The sequence below is a fragment of the Acanthochromis polyacanthus genome, chromosome 11, assembly GCF_021347895.1.
Source record: "Acanthochromis polyacanthus isolate Apoly-LR-REF ecotype Palm Island chromosome 11, KAUST_Apoly_ChrSc, whole genome shotgun sequence".
NCBI lineage: Eukaryota > Metazoa > Chordata > Actinopteri > Pomacentridae > Acanthochromis > Acanthochromis polyacanthus.
In genome coordinates, this window is record NC_067123.1 from 14,246,787 (window position 1) to 14,263,389 (window position 16,603).

The 16,603-nt window shown below is 39.8% G+C and overlaps 1 protein-coding gene and 1 long non-coding RNA gene across 3 annotated transcripts in view; one reads left to right on the plus strand and one right to left on the minus strand.

The window, feature by feature from the left end:
- Nucleotides 1-16,603, plus strand: part of nxph1 (neurexophilin 1) — a 118,607-nt gene that overhangs the window by 26,815 nt on the left and 75,189 nt on the right. The window contains exon 2 of one of the 2 annotated variants that reach the window (XM_051955134.1): nt 12,712-12,780. The exons of the other annotated variant lie outside the window; for it this stretch is intronic. Coding sequence (XP_051811094.1) covers nt 12,712-12,780 — 69 coding nt within the window. The remainder of the gene's footprint in view (nt 1-12,711; nt 12,781-16,603) is intronic. 2 annotated transcript variants of the gene reach the window in all.
- Nucleotides 1,379-4,646, minus strand: LOC127536010 (uncharacterized). Its single transcript, XR_007944991.1, has 3 exons — nt 4,294-4,646; nt 1,794-2,065; nt 1,379-1,666 (listed from the first exon to the last, which is right to left on the minus strand). It is a non-coding gene; the product is annotated as an uncharacterized LOC127536010 (long non-coding RNA).

The following is a 16,603-nucleotide window of genomic DNA, read 5'->3' on the forward strand; positions in this document are numbered from 1 at the left end:
CTAAACATTCAATATGCAGCAGGTTAACATGAACTAACTAAACTAAAATAACTATCTTTTAAAGATATATTTTAAAGAAGATTCGATAATTATTTAGTCATCCTGGAAACTGTCTACATTTGCTGTTGAATTAAAAACAGCCAAATCCTATTTGGCCTGTGTAACTCATCCTGTTTTAACGAACCCTACAGAGTTAAGAACTTTCTCCCTGTCATTCTCTGTAGCTTTCTGCTTTTGTCCTACTCCTTCATTCTGTGTATGCTCAATCATTTATCAAATCAATTACTGCTGATGGGAGTTCCTCCTAACAGGTAGTGAGGTGTCTTGGCACTAATTCATCCTGTCGCGTTGATGGATTCGCTCGGCTCTCTTAGCTCTTAGCTCGTGGAGAATGCGGCTGGTCTATCAGGCCTCACATGCCATTACTTAAAAGATTAACTGCTCAGGATGCAAGAGAGCAGCTTCAGCAGGATGATCTGCAAGAGATTTCTGTGTGTTGAAGGTAGACAGAAAGCAGACAGTCCGAGATACAAATCAAGACAATAAGACCTGCTGATCTCACAAGAATATTTTACCTATTCCCAAGTGCAGAGGGGAAACTTGTGATGATTTTATGTTGTCTTTCTTGGTAGCACTTTATAATAACGATACACTATTACGCATTAGTTAAGCATTAGTTAATCCTTAATTCCTCATGAACTCATAATGAATTCACCATTAGTAATGCATTACAAAGCATTAGTAAAGACAGTTATAAATGCTCAACCAATACATTACTAAGCATTAGTCAAGCATTAGTAAATCCTTAATTTTTCATGAATTAACCATTAATTCAACATTAGTAATGCATTACAAAGCATTAGTAAAGACAGTTTTAAATGTTCAACTAACACATTATTAAGCATTAGTTAAACATTAGTAAAGTGTTACATTTGTTAACTCATCATTTGTAAATAATTAGTTACACATTACTAAGCATTAGTAAACACAGTTATAAACGTTTTAAACTCAACCCATTTATAAGTACTTAAGCAGCAGTTAAGCATTAGTAAATGCTTAATTAATCATGAATTCATGATCTGTATGGCATTTATTATGCATTACTAAGCACTTAATAAACCCAGTTAAAATGTTTTGTTGCTCATTGATAACCTCAGTTGTTAATACTTTATAAAAGGTTAGCAACTGTGTTAGTATATGTTTTACAAACACGTATTCATACTCAATGAATAACTTATTAATGCCTATTAATGCGGTTACTACTCATTAGTTAAGTATATTCTGTGAGCCCATCTAAAGTGAGGACTATCTATGCTTTATAAAGCATTTATTAAGCATTTATAAATGACACAGAAGGAAAGATATACAAAGTGTCAGTTTTATTAGTCCCAAACAATACAAGCTCTTTTAAATACACACTTTAAACAAATACAGTCTATAAATTTCAAGTAAACTTGACAAACATCTTTAAATAACAACAGTCTGTGATCGTATAAAATAGAAAAATAAAATACAAGCTCTTTTGAATACACACTTTGCAATCCTTAACATTTCAAGTAAACTGGTGAACTATCCCTTTAGGGCAGACACACACCAGAAGTAGGTGGCTGCCTGATTCTGGGATTCCGCCAGTGCATTTCAATGGGAAACGAGTGCATTCCTCCTCCTGCGAACGGTAAAAGATACAGGAGGAAGAATCCGCTTGTTATAAAGCATTTATAAAGCATTTATAAATGACACAGAAGCAAAGATATACAAAGTGTCAGTGTTTTTACTATTTTTTTTTTTTTTACCTCTCTGACGTGCCTTTGGGCCCATCTCCTTTTCCTTTGACTTTTTCACCTTCTTTTTCCCTTTCCCTGTCTTCTTCTTGTCTTTCTTGTTCTTCTTTTTGTCTGGAGACAAGTCAGGCGAGACAGAGTCAAACTCTGACTCAGACTCATTCTCACTGTCGGAGGACGATTCCATTGAGTCGTCAGAAGAGGAACGTGAAGTCTTGCGTTTCTGGGTGCGTTGGGTGCCGTGTTCAGGGTGGAGGTGGATGCTGCATTATCCTTTTTAAGAGCTATTTAAAACAGAAAGAAATCAAACATGCGGCATCATCTCACATGAAAGAGTTTAAAGCTTGTTTTGTATGCATTCATATAGTTTGACAGTTATTGAGTTTATCTGAGTTGTTGTGGGCCAGTGATGCACAACTCAAATCAACCACCTCAATGATTCCCAAACGAATAATGATACAAAACTGGTTGGCTGTGCTCCTTTAACCAGAAAAGCACGCCCCCGGACCCTTCTCCTTACTAGTTAAATGAACACTTTTTATGGCTTCAGAACTATGTACAAACAAGACGGGTCTGTATGCAGTGCACAGAACGGTTGTGGAGACCAAGAACAGTGGCCTGGCAGGGAGCGGACAAATAAAGGATGGATTGAGGGCCCATACTATCCAGTAGTGTGCTGGTTTGTTGTGTCTGTCAGCAGCATTAAGAATTCTGAAATTTGTTTCCAGTTGCCTTCCAAATAAACATACTGCCTCTGAAAACATTATGGGTATGATATGACAGTGTGGACAGTGCTTTAAGAGTTCAGCCACCGGAAATCTTATTGTTGTTAAGGGAACACATTTTGCTGCCATACTAGCAGAGCTGGCTTCTCCCCTCCTCGTAGTAGCCTACCTCCATGGCTGGGAGATGTCCTTGTCGGCGCAATGCTATCTACAGCGCTACATCGCAGGGGTGAAAATTATGAAGGGTTTCCTGACCGCTAAGGCTCCACACTCCACACACACACACACACACACACACACACACACACACACACACACACACACACACACACACACACACACAATGACTATGTGGACTGAATGGCTTGCCAAAAACAACATACTACCTGTATTTTCTTGAAACGTCATGAATTAACCTACCAAATTCACCATGACGGTGCTTTTTGGCAAGCCATTCAGTCCACTCAATGACTGCAAGGTGGTACTGAAGCAAGGATTCTGTTCGGTTTCCCCTGAGCCTCCAAATCTTCTCTTTGTAAGTTCCAACACGGTCTCACGGGGATTCGTGAAACTGTCACGTCAGTTTTTGTTTCGGTTTCGTGCGCACCAACACGATGTCGTCATGTTTTTCGTGCCGCTCACCACGAGCGAAACCCGCTGTGGTAATCACATCTGAAAGTGGTTTATACCGGCGGATTCATGACGATCTAAGCTGTCCATCGGCGTTTGCGGCAGCCGCCGCGGCCGCCATTGCGGCTGCCAGACATCTGGCCGCAGCGGCGGCCGCGGCGGCTGCCGCAAACGCCGATGGACAGCTTAGATCGTCATGAATCCGCCGGTATAAACCACTTTCAGATGTGATTACCACAGCGGGTTTCGCTCGTGGTGAGCGGCACGAAAAACATGACGACATCGTGTTGGTGCGCACGAAACCGAAACAAAAACTGACGTGACAGTTTCACGAATCCCCGTGAGACCGGGCTGTAAGTTCTCCAGGCCCTTTCGATATGTTGGGTATGGGCTCCACCCTCTCTCTCTCTCTCTGCCCGTTCTAACTCCATCTGGTGAATTTCGACTTCACTATATTCGGGTTCATAAAGATATCCCCTTGGCTGAATGCTGAAGTCAATACATTCATCGTCGCTGTCGTAGTCAGACATGTTGTTGTTAACTTTACGAGCAGTAAACAAAGTGAAACCTGCGCGGCTGCCAGCTGGAGGCAGTGCGGAGTGATATGAAGGGAGAGAAAATAGTGCCAAGCTTTTACGAGGTCTGACTTTTTCGTGGACAACGGTTTTGTAATGCAAATATATCACTCTTTCGAACACATATTGGTTTGAGAAGAAAACGCGTTATTTTCGTGACCCCAGCAAACTTGCCGGACTACCTTCATCTGGACCAAAACCGGACAGGATCTCTGCTCACTGGACGCTGTCGGCAGTAAGTCTGTGTGAATGAACAACACTGCTGACGGGGATGCCATACAGATTCATGTCAAAAATCCCGAACTATCCCTTTAGGCTACGGACCCCATTTAATGGCATTTGTGTTCCTGGGACCCCACTGTACATAAAGTCAATGTTTGATTGGCCCCGGAAATGTACAAATGGTTTGTACACTCTTACAGTTCCATAAGGGTCCATTATTTGGTTCCTAACTATTAACCCAGGGACTCCATGCTCCCTCTAGCATTTAGAGTCTAGATCACACAAACACAAGCACAAGCAAACACGTTCTGGGGTTGTAGTCCATGTGGGAAGGGAAACATGAAAATGAAATGTACTCACCACTATCGACAGTATCTCTGTCTTCCACCGTTAACATGTCATTCTCCTCCGTAGTGTTTTTTTTGTTCCGTCTCCGCGCATTTCTGCAACCTGTTTGCCTCTACGATCAGCTGCCATCTCTCCTGTGTGATATGGCTCTCTCTCCGACTTCCGCATTTTGGAGCATGCGCACTCGCGTTTTTGACGGTAAGAGCATGCGCAGTAGCGTCCTACACGTCCCAGCATCCTACAAGTCCCAGCCTCCTCCGCGGTTCTGGAGAGCAAGACCGCGGGTTTTTTATTTTCTCATATTGATAACGCAGCTGCCTGCATTAGGGTATGTGCACCACACGGTAAACCACAGCAGGTCCTACGTTGAGCCCCTTACTGGAGCCCATACCCAACATATCAAAAGGGCCTGGAGAACTTACAAAGAGAAGATTTGGAGGCTCAGGGGAAACCGAACAGAATCCTTGCTTCAATACCACCTTGCAGTCATTGAGTGGACTGAATGGCTTGCCAAAAAGCACCGTCATGGTGAATTTGGTAGGTTAATTCATGACGTTTCAAGAAAATACAGGTAGTATGTTGTTTTTTGGCAAGCCATTCAGTCCACATAGTCATTGTGTGTGTGTGTGTGTGTGTGTGTGTGTGTGTGTGTGTGTGTGTGTGTGTGTGGGCGCGCGTGTGTGCGTGCGTGTGTGTGTGAGAGAGGGAGGAAGAAGGAGGAAGAAGAGTGGTGTGTGTGAATGATGAAGTACTCCTTGGGGGAGTTTACTTGAAATGTTAAGGATGGCAAAGTGTGTATTTAAAAGAGCTTGTATTTTATTTTTCTATTTTATACGATCACAGACTGTTGTTATTTGAAGATGTTTGTCAAGTTTACTTGAAAGTTTATAGATTGTATTTCTTTTAAGTGTGTATTTAAAAGAGCTTGTATTGTTTGGGACCAATAAAACTGACACTTTGTATATCTTTGCTTCTGTTGCATTTATAAATGCTTTATAAATGCTTTATAAAGCATAGATAGTCCTCACTTTAGATGGGCTCACAGAATATACTTAACTAATGAGTAGTAACCGCATTAATAGGCATTAATAAGTTATTCATTGAGTATGAATACGTGTTTGTAAAACATATACTAACACAGTTGCTAACCCTCTATAAAGTATTAACAACTGAGGTTATCAATGAGCAACAAAACATTTTTAACCGGGTTTATTAAGTGCTTAGTAATGCATAATAAATGCCATACAGATCATGAATTCATGATTAATTAAGCATTTACTAATGCTCAATTGCTGCTTAAGTACTTTTAAATGGGTTGAGTTTAAAATGTTTATAACTGTGTTTACTAATGCTTAGTAATGTATAACTAATTATTTACAAATGATGAGTTAGCGAATTAAGCACTTTACTAATGTTTAACTAATGCTTAATAATGTGTTAGTTGAACATTTAAAACTGTCTTTACTAATGCTTTGTAATGCATTACTAATGTTGAATTAATGGTTAATTCATGAAAAATTAAGGATTTACTAATGCTTGACTAATGCTTGGTAATGTATTGGTTGAGAATTTATAACTGTCTTTACTAATGCTTTGTAATGCATTACTAATGGTGAATTCTTTATGAGTTCATGAGGAATTAAGGATTAACTAATGCTTAACCAATGCTTAACTAATGCTTAATAGTGTATAGTTATTATAAAGTGCTACCTGTTTCTTATCTCCCAGATCTTGTAACTGATTCCTGAGGTTCTGAGAGAAGCTGAAAAACAAGCAATACTCTTCATTTAAAAATCAGGTTCTAACTAAATCTTTTGCCTTTCATGCTTCACTTAATGATATTTGGTTAAGTTGTTTAATTTGAGACAGTAACTTAATCCTAAACTGTTCCAACTTCTCTGGTGTAAGGAGAAGATCTTTGATCCACCCTTTCGCTGAGTTTAGGAAAGCACAAGTACTCTTCCCTCCCAGCTGTATGGATCCTCCAAATCAAAATCTTGTCTGCTTCTCTCTGGATGCAGATTCTCTATGTCACATAAAACAGTCCAACTTCCTCAACTCTGATAGATTTTATTATTTATTATATCATGTGACTGTCGGAAGTGTGTGCAACAACTGCACCTTCAACTCAGGCCTAACAAGAAAAGCAGTTCAGAGACAAAACATCTGAAAAACTGAAAAAAGGGATGTTGGACAACTTTGCATCATTTAGCTAAAGGTGGCTGAATGTGTTGCATCGGATACTGCACTGACATCATGTTATCAACATGAGCATTTGACACATACAAAAGACAAAGACAGCAAATAACGGAATTAATTCAGGAGACATTTTTACTGATTTTACTTATTCCAAATGATGATATGAAGAAGAGCACTAACCAGTTTTTGTGTATAACAGTAAAGCAGCAGTGTAATGGTGCAATGAATTACTTCTCCCAGACCTAGACTGTAATTTGTAATATTACTTTTAGAGTAATGCACATTGAATACAGCTGAATGCAGTATTGCTGCTAAATGTCTCCTGTAGTTGCACATTCCCCAATAAAACCCCAGTTTATATCTTTGAGTCAGCTAAAATTTAAAATACTATTTGGCTCTAAGTCTCAAGTTAATGGCTCAGGCAGTAAAGCCACTGCCCCCACCCCCTCCACCAAGACACACACACACACACACACACACACACACACACACACACACACACACACACACACACACACACACACACAAATGCACACACACAAGCGCACGCACACACACACAAAATGCTGTGGAGGTAATTGAATGTGTTTGCCTTTCCAGATTTCTTACAGTCAGCAAAAATGCAGAGTTTAACAGAGCCAGAGGAGAGGAGAGGATGGGAAATACTTTACTAATAGTGTGTGTCCTCTTCTGACATACCAAGCTCACCATGTCGTCAAGCCACGACCACCAAAAAGTGACTCGCCAATATGTCAGAGGAAAGCAGCACCACGTCTGACTCCTTGAGCATCCTTTACTGCATTCCCTTACACCTCTGCTTGCTGTCACTCTCTGACATGAAAGGTACCTGTTAATCATGAATAATGTTTGTACATTACAAACACACACGCACACACACACACACACACACACACACACACACACACACATACATGTTTGTTTTTCTATACCGGTGGGGACTTACCATTGACTCCCATTCATATCTAACTCCTAACCCATACCCTAACCCTAACCTTAACCATCACCAAATCAATGCCTAACCCTAAACAAACGTTTTTGCACTTTTACATTTTTTATTAACAACAATATGGCCAAGAAAACGGTGTTGCCACCCGTGGGGACCTCATTTTAGGTCCCCACCGTAAGACAAGTCCCCACCTTTATAGCAAATAGTCAGGTCAAAGTCCCCACCTGTATAGCAGAAACAAGTACACACACACACACACACACACACACACACACAAGCTGAGCTCCAGCACCGGCGCGTAGTAGGGAATGTAGGAATGGAAACGGCCCGCTAATCCCTCCCACCCTTTTTTGAAAAAAGTCAGAATAAATCCTCAATGAGTATGAGCAGCCCTCAGTCACGAGAATAAATACCCTGTAAAGTACCGCAGCTGTTCAAATGACTGTGAAATACTGTGGAAAATCTCGCAGTTTAAGTCTGCAGCATCAAATCAGACATTTTTGTGCCAAATTCAAAATGAGGAAAGTCTTTCTGACTGCATGCCACATGTTTATGTCTCTGTTGCCAGGATGAGTTGTGAATCAGGCGTGTGAGATGTGAAGCAAGTTAGCTCCGCCCGGGGAAATCACAGATGTTGCCAAGTAAAGACAGCTGTTTCTGTATGGATTAGTAATGTGTCTCACTTGGAATCAGTGACTCATGGATGGAGCATTCAATTTCATTTTGAAGATACAAGCAGGCATTATGCATTACAGATGAAATTTATTTCCCTAGTAGACTGGCTCATTTCATAGAAGATTCTGTGGCTAAAACATGAAGCGTGCTTATAGTAGGTTCAGAGAGAAGTCTGTTTATTCCAGCTGCAAAGACAGCCCTCTATCTTTTCTTTTATTCTCTTTTAAATGTTAATTCTCAACACCACAGAATACTTCCACAATGCATACCCTAGAATCTGTTTTTACCAATAACAAACAGCAGTGCAGGTACAGTAGAAAGTAGAGGTCAATCATCATGCTCAATTTGCAAAATGATCTCGGGTTAATACAGACCAACTATTTGTGCAACTTTTCCAGATCAGGAGCCTGAAATAGCAAAACTGGAAGATTCACCAAAATTAATCTTAGATCCCGAATAATCACTCAAATGTTCAACGTAGTGCTAACATTTATGTTTTCGAGAGATATTATCAAGGACAAACATTTCTCAGACAAGAAATCGTAAACATAAATAGTGCTACAGGGCAGGTGAAGTGGTCACAGACACTGAGATCTATCAGCTGGAGACCGTTAAAATCCACTGTGATATACACAGCAATCCTTCCATATGCTTATCAACATTTCTCAATCTCATATGTATTATGAGGATCAGAATTAAATCCACTTGCAACACAGTCCATGTTTCTGAACTCTCCATTTAAAAAAAAAATCCACATTCCAAAAAAAACAAGCACTGATGTTTGAACAAACCTTGCCTTTTGTAATGCAACATGATGAGACCTTTGGTGGAACAAAGTCCATCTAAAATACTCATTGTTCTCCCAGCAAAACATATGTAGCTAGGCAGCGGACAGCAGGGCAAAGATGCAGTGACTGCACCAAATTTTTTTAAACCTCTAACATGCACACAAATCACAGTGGAAAATGTATTACTAATTAACTATTGTTGTTTTGAATTTTTGTTTGATGTTTTCTGTTTTTGTAGTCCCAATCAGTACAAGTAGAATCCATGTATGGTTTGCTCATTCGTTTTTCCATTTCAAAATAAAATTTTGTTCTTCAGTTTTTAAAACCTCAATGTAGAAATGTATTATTTAACTAATGGAAAAACCACAGTGTTGGATTTTTGCTCTTGCTTTTTAACCCAAAATAAAAAATATGGCTGTTATTTTAATTTGTTGCAACACCGGAAGTCGCTGATTAAGAACAGTTCAGAGCTGGCCTGGATCATGTACACATCTGGAATGGCTGTACTGGAGCACTTTTCCAATTTCATTCTCTTTGAGAGTGACAAAACTCACGCAGAAATCATGGAGCTCCACATTGCTCTATACTATAGAGTTTCTATTCTATTCTATTCTATTCTATTCTATTCTATTCTATTCTATTCTATTCTATAATATTATAGTCCATAATGAGAGTCAGGAGGTTCTGCATTGAGAACAATTTAAGAAGACGCAATCATGTGTCTAATGCTGATTTGGACAGAGCTGTTTGTTCTATTAACCACATGTTATTTTCAGTGCCATACTTTATTAACTGTAGAATGTTATGTTTCACTTTTGTGTGTTTTACAGACAGGTCCGACGTATGGACGAAAATTTATGACGGGATATTTGTCATCTATTGGTGCTGGTGTTCCAGTTTAACTGGTGATGAGGTTAACTGGTAGTTTTTGTCTCCAGATGTTTCGTAGCAGATTTGACCAGACCAGACCTATCCATCCATCCATTCTCTATATACCGCTTTATCCTCACTAGGGTCGCGGGGGGTGCTGGAGCCTGTCCCAGCCGACTCAGGCGAAGGCAGGGGACACCCTGGACAGGTCGCCAGTCTGTCGCAGGGCTACATATACAGACAAACAATCACACTCACATTCACACCTACAGGCAATTTACAGTAACCAATTAACCTCAGCATATTTTTGGAATGTGGGAGGAAGCCGGAGTGCCCAGAGAAAACCCACACATGCACAGGAAGAACATGCCAACTCCATGCAGAAAGTTTCCAGGCCCACCCTGGGATTTGAACCGGGGATCTTCTTGCTGCAAGGCGAAAGTGCTAAACACTACGCCACTGTGTAGCCCAGACCAGACCTAACTGTGTGAAATTAAGATACTAGATAAAGAAGAGCTCGCTGACAAAAGTAGGCATCACTGCTGAATAAAGTCAATATCCATGGCAAAATAAAAAACATGTATTTTTATGAACGGTGAAATTCCTTTCACCGTTCATGAAAATACATGTTTTCCAGAAATAAAATTAGAGACCGTCTGTAGGTGATATTTACATGGATATAGACTTTATTAAGTCATGATGCCGTCGTTTTTCGGGTAAGTTTTCTTTGTCTAGTGTCTTTATTTGACACATAACCAGGTCTGGTCGGGACAAACCTACAATGAAACATCTGGAGACGGAAACTATCACCAGTTAACCAGATCCTCAGTTAAACTGGACCAGGTTGGAATCACCGGAGTTCTTTACATTTTAATACTTAAAAATGCTTACTTGGACCATTAAAGCGATTTTGTTCATACTGAGATCATGAGTTCTCAGAGTGATGCGTCTACTCCCTCTAAATAAGACAAACATGTCTTGTTTTCACAGTATGTGGTGCGGAGTTTGAGACAGAGAAGTGAAGCCAAGTCGTGACTTCTCACTTTGACTTCCGGTTCTGCCAGTAGCTTCCAAATGGGAAAAGGCTTTTTTTTTGTTTGTTTAAACCTTAAAATTGGTAAAAATGCAGCGTTTTTTTTCTTTCTCTACTTTTCGTTTTTCGAATTTCATTTTTAAACGAATAAACAAAATAACAAACCGATTATTTGTTTTTTCTCATTTTATTTTGAAACGCAAAAACAAATGAGCGAACCATGAATTAAAGGCATTAGAGGAGATTTTATTTCCTACGACTTTAAACGTAGCATGCGCATGCGCACATACAACCTCTCCCTCACCCACCTCTAACCTCCCCCCTCATAACATTTACGAAGAAACACCCCCCTCCATAAACTTGCGTAGGACTCGTGAAGTTGCCTACAGCCGCAGTATAATACAATAATACATTTTACCTGTCCAGAAGGAATTTAGCAACAAGGCATCTGTCTTTAGGTCCATTTGTTGCTTGAGCTGACGCCATCGCCCAAATGACTCGCCAATAATCACTTTTGTTTTTGCATTCTCGCGATCCAGTTGTCTTTTATTTTCTCTGACCTCAAAAAATGCCTTTCTTTTACGGCTGGGTCCCCCTGGATCTTCATCTGCCATCACGTAAAAAAAGATGAGCAAAACAAGTCGCCAGCTAACTATGAAGCTATACCAAAGCAACACATACACAAAACACGTAAGTCCAAGGGGTACGTAATCTACGTAACTAGGCCTGAGCTGGAAGATTTTTGATTGACAGGAAAGGGAGCAAACCAAACGCCTCGGTCCGAGCGCAATGATTGGCTGATGTTTTTCAGGTCCTGCCATGTCCACAGTTATTTTTTTATTATTATTATTTTTAGAAACCATACATACAAGTCCACTAAAGGTCAGTATATTCATTTTATGTGAATCAGACAAATTAAACAAAAAAAAAACATCCTCCATAATGCCTTTAAGAAGGATGCAAGTCACTCAGGTTGTCAGTATGCTGCATGGACGTAACGGACGCGGGGTACGCGTGGGACATGTCCTCCGCACTTTCCACATCTGTCCCCTCTGTCCCCCGCACTTTTTTCAGCCGTTACAACAGCTAAATCCGTTATTAGCATTCAGTAACGTGTTTTCCCGAGCCGTCTTTGAATGCACCATGAGCGCATGCTAACGCAGGTGTTCCACAGGAGACGTGCTGCTGTGCTGAGCAGTGCTGAACGTGCATCTGGAGTAATGTTTAGCAAACCAGCCAGAGCCAGCAAGAAGCAAAAAACTTTACACAGTTTTTTCCAAACAAACTGTGTAAGTTGTGAGACCTTGTTGGATGCAAACAATGTTAGACTTGTTAGCTAAATGATGATAAGGTAAAACATGGCAATATATCAATATGTTAAGCTAGTTAATAATTTAAATGTTGTTGCCTCTGTTACATTACTTGCTAATTAGTTTATTCTTGGAATAAACTCAGTCGTCTTTCATTTCTGGGCAGAAGATGTGCTCACAATTGCTCTCCATGTATTTAAGTCTTTTGGTCCCAAAAGAGGAGAGTCAGGGAGGAGAAAAAAGAATAGGCTATCTATGGTATAAAAGTGGTTAAATTTACAACTATTTTTTACTGCTTCTCTTTCTAATTCTATCTCAGAATTTTGATTTTCAGATTTTTTAATGATTATTTCCATAACAGAAAGAGCAGAGTCAGGCAGGAGATGGAACAGAGGCGGCGGCCAGCAGTAATGTTGACCATGCAGGGTCTGCAGAGGTGAAAAAATATATATGTGGCTGAGAAAAAAACATATATCTATGGGTTAAAGTAATTTTGAGGTTAAATTCTACTGCAATTTTTACTCTTCCTAATGCTATTTCAGAATTTTTCTTACCACATTTTTTTTTATATGTTTATTGCCATAACAGAAAGAGCAGAGTCAGGGAGGAGATGGATCAGAGGCCAGCAGCAGGGACAATGATGTAGGGTCTTTACAGGTAAGGAGAGATTATAACTTCCTGAGAATAAGATATCTATTGCAGGGAGAAACCAGGCAGTACTGATCATTTCATGTTCAGTGTTTGGCACCTTTGGCTACTCGTCCAGTAGATGTTCAAGGGACATTGTTGTCAACTCAACTAGAGTTTGGCCACTAAAACTTTAGATTTTATAGTTTAAACTTTTATACTTTATAGTTTAAAGAACTAGCCTATAACTATAGTTGGTCCCCTGGTATTGTACTGTGGCTGTTAGGGATTATGTGGTTCTTTAGCCTCTAAGGATGGTGCAATTAAATGTAAGAGAATGATAAATCGCTCTGAAAAATTTGTCCCCCTCACTTCTGAGATGGTGGTTACGCCCATGATATGCTACATGAATAATTATCAAATCTACAATCAAATAAAACTTCTTGATTGTCACAGTGGTTTTTAGTATACATTTTTCAAACAGCAGGCAAAGTGGATTTGTTGAGGACTAGTTGCAGCTGCAGATTAAACCATATTAAGGGCTCTAGTGAGAATTTGGAGCAGCAGAACAGTGTGTGTGACACTATGTCAAATGAAAGTAGTATGTGTGTTTATACCAATGAGGGAAGATGTCATCCAGTGCAGCGGATGACATCTTGCATATCTTGAATAGTTTTTAGAGAAAATGGAGCTCTGTAGCCCAGAAGAATACCATACACCAGGCCTTAACATTTATGTTTGCCATACACATGTCCCATACATTCCCACACTCATATAGGATACATGTACCTGTATATACACTACCAGTCAAAAATTTGGACACCTTCGCATTTAATGTTTTTTTTCTTTAATTTGATAACTATTTACATTGTAGATTCTCACTGAAGGCATCAAAGCTATGAATGAACAAAAAAATGTGACATATGTCAAAACATGTCTTATACAGGGTTTAAAGTTTTCCGGCACCGCGCCGGATTTCTGGCGCATGGAAGTGTACCGTTTATAAAATTTCATCCATCTCCGTCCCGAAGGCTCCAAGCATGTGCGTCATTGTGCATTCAGTTGCTCCGCTTTAATCAATCAAACTCCAAATCCTACATTAAAAATATACACCTTCTGTCCAGGCATGCGACTTTCTGACAGAACTTTTATCCAATTACAGTTTTCTAACTGCGAGTGCGCATCGAGTGTTGGGCGCACGATATGCTGCGCCCTCTTGCTTCGGCATCGTCAGTGCTGCTGAGCCACTGATAAGAAATAACAGTATCCCACAAACAAAATCCAAATTTGCAATATTTGTTGGTGTTTTTGTAATTATGTTTAAAGGGAATTACTGGAAACACATTGATATATATTGCATATTATTTATTTTATTTCTGCTTGGACTGTATGGGAGACGCCAGTGTTTACAAACAGTGACGTCACGAAGTCACGTGATTACCGCGCTGGTTGGCAAGAGGAAGCAGAGGAACAATGGCTGATGCGAACTATCCTTCCGTGAAATTGTCCGATTATGCTCAATCCTTATCACCTGAGGCCCGACAAATATACGTGAGTAAGCTGAGATATCAGGGAAACAGTGAAACCTTGCCAGATCCCTACAATTTGAAGACTGGGCGGGTTGACGATCCTTCATTGTGGCCGGACATTTCCTTCACCGACATTTATTTTTACTTGATTGACACCGCTGGGCAGTTCACCCACCCAAAAATATATAATTATGAATTAAAAATAATATATCTTCTGTTAATCTTCAACAAGATGTCAAAGAAACGTCAAGAAGTTGCTGTATTTTTTGTCTGCAGTATGGCTTCTATGTAACAGTAACAGACCCACAGCATTGGTGATCGAAAATATGACAATTCTAAAAAACGATCGCTAGACGCATACAGAAACAAATGTGGTTACAAATAGGAGGCTGCTGGCTTAAGGAGATGTTATTGAATATACTTCATTCGACTTTAGTATATTTTCATTGCCTAAAAAGCGATCGGTAATACATGACAACACTGAGCCAAACCGAAAGTGTAGAGATCGCTTCACACGAAGGATGCGACACTAAATCAATATCTTTTCGTAAATAAGCTCAAAGTTGGACATACTAAACATGCTAAACTGTTGAATAGTTTACCTGAAGAAAAGTGGGAGCCACAAACACGATCTCTGCTGCTTACTGGGGTACAATTTTTCCTGTTGATGGCTGAAGCCACCGCCGTCTTCTCTCTCCTGAAATCAGTATTCGGTGAAATTTCAAGCCTGATCCCTTCTCAAAACGCTTCGTACAACCAACAACTACACACGCTATTACCATTGTGGTAAATACATGTGCAATTTCATTCATGAAAAGCGATAACTTTACGTATTTGTTTCAAACCCGATACCGTTCTCGTAGCAAGCCGTTATGTTACTGCCGGTTCTTGCCAACCAGTAGCAGTCTTGTACCACGTGACCATAGCAAATGACGACACGCTGGCGTCTCCCATACCCATTCCACATGTGTCCCAGCCCTGTGGCTGCCTGGTCTCTCCAGAGCGCACGGAGCTCCAATCTGTGAGTGGGGCGGTGAAGAACCGAGCAGCTGATCACTGGTCAATAGCGTTAGAGCTTGTGTTTAGCCCAAAGATGCAGATACTAAAGTTTGCTCAGACTTTGTGTGACAGAGGAGAGAGGATGTGTCTCTGCTGATTAACAAAGAGAGCAGCCGCTGCCGCGATCCCTGAGCCGCGGTGTGTTGACTCGCCCCATTGGCGTAAGTGCGTGCCATGGAGAACTGCAGGAATACACGCCTCAGTGGCGATGCGCGTGCACGCCCCACAGTCCCCATGGTTTCGCCACAAAATAAAAACAAACGGGCTTAAGGCATTGAATTTAAAAAAAGTAACAAAAACAGAAGTTGTTGATTTTGTTTGATTTCTTAATCTTTAAACATTTTCTATGTGTTTTACAACGGCAAAAGGAAAAAAGGAAACAACTATTTAGTTAGCTGGATTTTATTTTGAAAGGAAAAAAATCAAAGATCAAGCCATAGGGATTTGTACCATTATTCTACTCAGAACATCTGTTTAGTTAAATATGCACAAACTGAATGTAGCTTAGGTGATATGAACCTTTTTTATTTGAGGACATATAGGATGTCTGTAATAATGAGTTAAATAGCTCTCAGCAGATTTTGTGACCTTATGCATCCGAATGATGTCTAGCCACAAACAAAAAATCTCCAATCATAAGCAAATATTATTAGTAAGAACAGAACGAACGTATGGGTTGTGTGAAATGAATAATGGATAGATAGTTAAATAAGAATGTTCTTAGCCTGCTTTTCACAGTTTTTTCTTCCCAAAATATAGATAAAAAATAGAAACATTTAAATTGAAAGCCAACTGAACAAATTATACAGTGAATACATTTTTTTCCCGTACCAAAAACAAACAAAATGTGTGTCAGTTCAAATTGAAAATCAAATGATTTAAACTAATCACACAGATTATTGAGGTGTATCAAATGAGCAGTTACTAACATGCGTATGTGTGGTTATGTGCTACAGAGGGCTTCCTAATCAGATCTTCGTGAGAAATGGGCTGACTCCAGAGGAAAAGGCCAGAGTAGAAGTTCTTCAGCATGAGCAGTCCATTGCCGCCAGGACCCAGATAAACCAGATCAGGAAGGCCCGAATTTCTTTGCTAGTTACAGAGTTTGAGAGAGTCAGCATCATGATCAACTTATTCAGAGGTATCTTATATTGTGAGGCAATAACTAAAATTGCATTTAAGAGTTAATACTAGTACTTTTATTACCTGCTTAAATACAAAGTTGGTATAGCAAGTGACATATGACAGTTTATTCTCTTGTAGTG